Source organism: Orcinus orca, chromosome 20 (genome assembly GCF_937001465.1).
Source record: "Orcinus orca chromosome 20, mOrcOrc1.1, whole genome shotgun sequence".
NCBI lineage: Eukaryota > Metazoa > Chordata > Mammalia > Artiodactyla > Delphinidae > Orcinus > Orcinus orca.
In genome coordinates this window covers 41,719,950-41,725,433 of record NC_064578.1, presented here as the reverse complement: position 1 = coordinate 41,725,433, position 5,484 = coordinate 41,719,950, and the positions used below count along the sequence as shown (strand labels likewise).

Sequence of the window (5,484 nt, the reverse complement as noted above, 5' to 3'; positions counted from 1 at the left end):
AAATGGCCCTACACCCGGGCCCAGAGAGTAGCTCCCCAGCTCACATGGGCTATTTATTTAATGTATCTACTTCTACTCCAGTCCAAAACCATCAAGCTCTGGACCAAAGCATGAAGCCGTTGAGCCATTAATCATCGGGAATACGTTGAATAGGAACTTGATTAAAGCACAGTAGCGTTCCCCCAGACGAGGTTGCTTCTTTCATGTGACCACAGTGGAAGCTCAGCCTCCCCGGGCCTTGCTTTTACGCTGCGCCTCCTTGAGGGCTCCTGGGCCGGTTGTGGCGTCTTGCCAGCCTTTTGAAGGCCGCTGTCCGGGAGGGGTCTTGACCAGCGCAGCCCGGCGATTCTCAAGCAGGCAAACTTCCAAACAGCAACCAGGTGGCATTGGGCTTCAGGGCACTTAGTCCGTAAGGGGCAATGAGGGGTACAGGCGTGAGCGACTTGCGGGCCCACGAGGCCCCTTGGGAGACGGCTGTCCCCGCGATCCCGAAGCAGAACGCGCGAGGCGCCACGTGGCTGGGGAAAGCGCTGCCTTGAACCCCTTCCTCCGGCAGCAGCGAGTGCGGAGGCGGCGTGGCGCCCAGGGGTCACCGGGGCCGGACCGCCTTGTTCCCCAGGATTCCGGGGACCCAGCGCCCCGCGAAGCACCCTGCAGGGTTCTCTCATTAGGTGCTCGGACCCTGGGCCGCAGAGACTAGCAGGCCCCGGCTCCCTCGACACCCCTGCTCCCGCCTTGGAGAGCACCTGAATGGGGCGTAGGGGAGAAGGCTGTGGATTCCAGCGCCGTTGACCGCCGGCCCCGCTTCGGGATCCCCGTCTGGGAGTAAAATTCGCCTCCTCCCTCTGTGCGTCCCCCCTCGCCCCGGCACCCCAGCCGGGGAATCCAGTTCGGCCCGTCCCGCAGGAAAAAGTTGGCGGCCCCGCGCCGGGTAGCAGCGCCAACTCCGTGCACGTAGCAACACCTAGAGCTCCAGCTAGGAGAAGTAATCAAAAAGAAAAGGTTTTCCAGCCCAGGCGGGTGGACCAGCCGGGTCCTCAGCCCGGCCGCGGCCGCCTCTCCTTCCCTCCGCTCCCCGCGGGGTCCTAGCGCCCTGCACTGCGGGGCCGTGGGACCCCGGAGTACTGGGAGGGGCGGAGCGGGGGAGAGGTACTTTTGCGCGGAGTCGGTGAGGACGCCTGGAGATCAGAGAGAGTCGCAAAATCCCCGCGCTCCGGGCCTCTGCCCTCGGCCTCTCCACGAGGCAGTGTGCGCTGGGCCGCACGTCCCAAGCTGCCCCCCACCCCTTCTCTACGCCGCCGCCTTCCGGAGAGCCCGGACCCGGACAGGACTAGTTCTAGCTTTTAAAGCGAGTCTGCGCCAGAGAAGCTCAGAGACGAAGACTTGCCCACCCCACCCCCCCCAACCAATCCCACCCCCCTGCGCGGCGCCTGGGTGCTCCCGGACTCCCCGACCGTTTGCTGGAGTTGGGTGCCCTGCGGAGGCTAGAGGAGGGGGCCCTGCCACCGACCACGTGTGCGCGGGGACGACAACTCTGCCGAGGGTGGGGCACCGCGCGCCGGTCGTGGTTCGGCTGGCGGCGCAGGAGGTAGTGGGCGTTGCACCGCGGCCCCTCCCCGCCAGCGCTGCGCTCTAGCCTCACTCGCCGCCCTCTAAAGACCGCAGGCGCTAAGACCCAGGAGGTGCTGCTCCGTCGTCGCCGAAGGTCCACGGCGGGTTTGGACACTAGAGGGCGACCACCAACCCGGTATAAATGCTGGGCCCGCGCGGGCCTGGCCATTCGCGACCGGGAGCTGAGCGGGCGCGAGCGAGTAGGGCCTCCGGGTGGGCGGCGGCAGCAGCGGCGCCCCGCGCAGGCTGGAGGCCGCCGAGGCTCGCCATGCCGGGAGGACTTTAGCTCCCCCATGGAGTCGGCCGACTTCTACGAGGCGGAGCCGCGGCCCCCGATGAGCAGCCACCTCCAGAGCCCCCCGCACGCGCCCAGCAGCGCCGCTTTCGGCTTTCTCCGGGGCGCGGGTCCCGCGCAGCCCCCAGCCCCACCTGCCGCCCCGGAGCCGCTGGGCGGCATCTGCGAACACGAGACGTCCATCGACATCAGCGCCTACATCGACCCGGCCGCCTTCAACGACGAGTTCCTGGCCGACCTGTTCCAGCACAGCCGGCAGCAGGAGAAGGCCAAGGCGGCCGCGGCCCCCGCAGGAGGCGGCGGCGACTTTGACTACCCGGGCGCCCCCGTGGGCCCCGGCGGCGCCGTCATGCCCGGAGGGGCGCACGGCCCCCCGCCCGGCTACGGCTGCTCGGCGGCCGGCTACCTGGACGGCAGGCTGGAACCCCTGTACGAGCGCGTCGGGGCGCCGGCTCTACGGCCGCTGGTGATCAAGCAGGAGCCGCGCGAGGAGGACGAGGCGAAGCAGCTGGCGCTGGCCGGCCTCTTTCCCTACCAGCCTCCGCCGCCGCCGCCACCACAGCACTCACACCCGCCGCCCGCTCACCTGGCCGCCCCGCACCTGCAGTTCCAGATCGCGCACTGCGGCCAGACCACCATGCACCTGCAGCCCGGCCACCCCACGCCGCCGCCCACGCCCGTGCCCAGCCCGCACCCAGCGCCCGCGCTCGGCGCCGCTGGCCTGCCAGGCCCCGGCGGCGCGCTCAAGGGGCTGGCCGTCGGGCACCCAGACATCCGCGCGGGCGGCGGCGGCGGCGGCGGCGCGGGCAAAGGCAAGAAGTCCGTGGACAAGAACAGCAACGAGTACCGGGTGCGGCGCGAGCGCAACAACATCGCGGTGCGCAAGAGCCGGGACAAGGCCAAGCAGCGCAACGTGGAGACGCAGCAGAAGGTGCTGGAGCTGACCAGTGACAATGACCGCCTGCGCAAGCGGGTGGAACAACTGAGCCGCGAACTGGACACGCTGCGGGGCATCTTCCGCCAGCTGCCTGAGAGCTCCCTGGTCAAGGCCATGGGCAACTGCGCGTGAGGCGCGCGGCGGCGGGACCGCCCTGGGCCGGCCGCTGGCTGGGACCCAGGGAGTGGTTTCGGGTCGCCGGATCTCAAGACTGCCCGAGCCGCGCAAGCCAGGACTAGGAGATTCCGGTGCAGCCTGAGAGCCTGGCCTGCCGCGCGTACCCCTGGCCTTCCTCTGCGCCCGACACGGTGCGTCTAAGATGAGGGGTCAGACAGAGAGGAGAAGCGCCGTGGGGCAGAGCCGGGAGCCCGGCAACTCTAGTATTAAAGGAATAACCCTGTGCCTTGGAAACGCAAACTCACGGCTCCGATTCCTACCGAGTAGGGGGAGCAAATATGTGCCTTGTCATTTTATTTGGAGGGTTCCTGACCTCGCGAGAGAAGAAGGGGTGCAGGCCCCCCCCAACCCCCGGCAGGAGGAAGGTTCAGGGAGCAGAGATCCCGATAAGCCGGCCCCAGCCGCTCCTGAGCGCCTATCCTTGGAGGGGAGGAAACACAGGGACTTGGGGCTTTGAACCTAAGGTTGTTCCCCTGGTTCTACATGAAGGTGGAGGGTCCCTAGTTCCTTGCCTCTAAACTCCCAGCCTGCAACAGGCTGGGCTCTTCTGGGCAGAACTCACCGAGATGGGCGTCACCAGGTGACCAGTGGGAGCCTCCCGCCCCCAGTCAGATCAGAAAGCCAGGTCGTGGGTTAGGTATGAGGACGTGTGTTCATGGGAGTGGTGGCCTGGTGGGAGAGGGGGACCTAGAGATCTGGTCTAGGGGTTAGCAGGGGGGTGGTGAAGGGACACTGGGACCATCAGCCTTGTCTGTACTGTATGTCGCCAGCGTTGCCATACAAACATGAAGCACAATCAGTCCATCCCAGAGGGACCGAAGTTATGAGAAGCTTTCCAAATATTTTGCTTTATCAGCCGATATCAACACTTGTATCTGGCCTCTCTGTGTCCCAGCGGTGCCTTGTGCAATGTGCATGTGCACGTCTATGCTAAACCACCATTTTATTTGGTTTTTGTTTTGTTTTGGTTTTGCTCAGATACTTGCCAAAATGAGACTCTCCGTCAGCCGCTGCAGGGAGGGTCTGCGGCTCTCTTGCCTTTTGGTTTTGGGATTGCTTTTGCTCCCAGGGGAACCGAAGAGGTGAGGTGGGCCTCCGCTTTCCCCTCAGCTTTCCCTGGGGGTGGCTGTGGGCCTCGGTCCCCTCCAGCCGGGGCTGCCCACAGCTTTGTCCCCCGCAGAGGCCCTGGCTCCCGGTCTGGAAGGGAGGCGTCCTCAGCCAGCACTCACAGATCAGATTGCTGGGCCTGGGAGCAGGGAAGGCTGGCTTGGTTCTCTTCTTTGGGGAGAACATAGAGTTTCATGCTAGATGTTTTATGTATTATATCTATAATATAAACATATCAAAGTCAGTTTTGGTGTCTTTTTAAAACCAGAAAAGCTACTTCCAGGGTTTTCTGTGGGCCAGGTCACATTTGTAAATGATCACAGCATGTTCTCTGGCTGCGAGCCTGACTCTCATTAGCTCTCCACCCATCCTGAGCCCCTCTCTACGTTAAAGGGGTGACTTCTCCCAAGCAAGGCAAATAAATGCCCAAAGGAGGACGAGGCTCCGAGCAGAGAAGGCCGAGGCCTGAAGAGTCTCTGGGTGTGTGGCAGGGGGAGGGGCGTGTGGGGTGTCACGGGGCCTTGGTGTGGCCTCTCATCGGCCCCTGGGAGGAGGAGAGGGACTCGAAGGGGGGGCCCTCTGCCTGAAGCTGCCACGGCCTCTCTGGGACTCGGGCAGGCCTGCCTCAGGGTTCCAGGCTCCAGGGGCCCTTTGACCACACTTACTTCCAGATCACTGACAGCTCCAGCTCAGGAGCAGCGCCGCTCACACCTTCCTTTGCCCCAGCCCTCCGGCGGGGCTGTGGGCGGGCAGGTAGAGGCCACACGCGGTAGGACCATCCACCCCTCCCCACTAGCTCCGGCCCACGTGGCTGCAGCCTGTCCCAGCGGGGCCCTGAAGGGAGCCCTCCACCCGGCCTTCCTCACCTGCCCTGCCCCAGCCCACCGAAGAAGGGGGACCCACTGCAGGCCTGCGCCGGATGTCCGGCCCTTCCTCACCTACTGCCCGGCAAGGAGCCAGCCCCAGCAAGTGCCTCCCCACTGTGCCCACCCTGGACCAAGCCCCCCACTCCAATGACTGCCCCGTGAGGACAGGCACCCGGAAGCCCCTTAGCAGCGGTGATGGCCAACCGAGGGAAGGCACGCCCTTAGGCCTGAAAAACCAGGGCCTTGGGGGGAGGTAGCCCAGGAGGCTGGCAGGGCTTTCAGAGTTGACCCTCTCTGAGGGTAAAAGGCAAAACCCTTTACCTTCTGTTTTCCCCTGCAGAGCGTTCACTTGAGCAGCTGACAGTATACGCCAATGTGGGCTGTGACCGTTTCAAGAAATTACACATTCTTTTCAAATTCTGAAAGTTTTTGCCTGTGTGGTTAGCCGGGTGACTTGCCCCCTTCCCGCCCCACTCCCCCACCCCCTCGGC

At 64.7% G+C, this 5,484-nt stretch overlaps 1 protein-coding gene across 1 annotated transcript; it reads left to right on the top strand.

Moving 5' to 3' along the window:
* The first annotated feature begins 1,704 nt into the window (after positions 1-1,704).
* CEBPA (CCAAT enhancer binding protein alpha) lies at positions 1,705-4,371 on the top strand. The gene has a single exon (XM_004284141.4). It carries the CDS (start codon positions 1,905-1,907, stop codon positions 2,973-2,975), a length of 1,071 nt encoding a protein of 356 aa, XP_004284189.1. The 5' UTR covers positions 1,705-1,904; the 3' UTR covers positions 2,976-4,371.
* Positions 4,372-5,484: the final 1,113 nt, after the last annotated feature.

Bases quoted from the DNA above. Each gene is read 5' to 3' on its own strand.
- CEBPA (XM_004284141.4), top strand. From the start codon at position 1,905: ATGGAGTCGGCCGACTTCTACGAGGCGGAGCCGCGGCCCCCGATGAGC.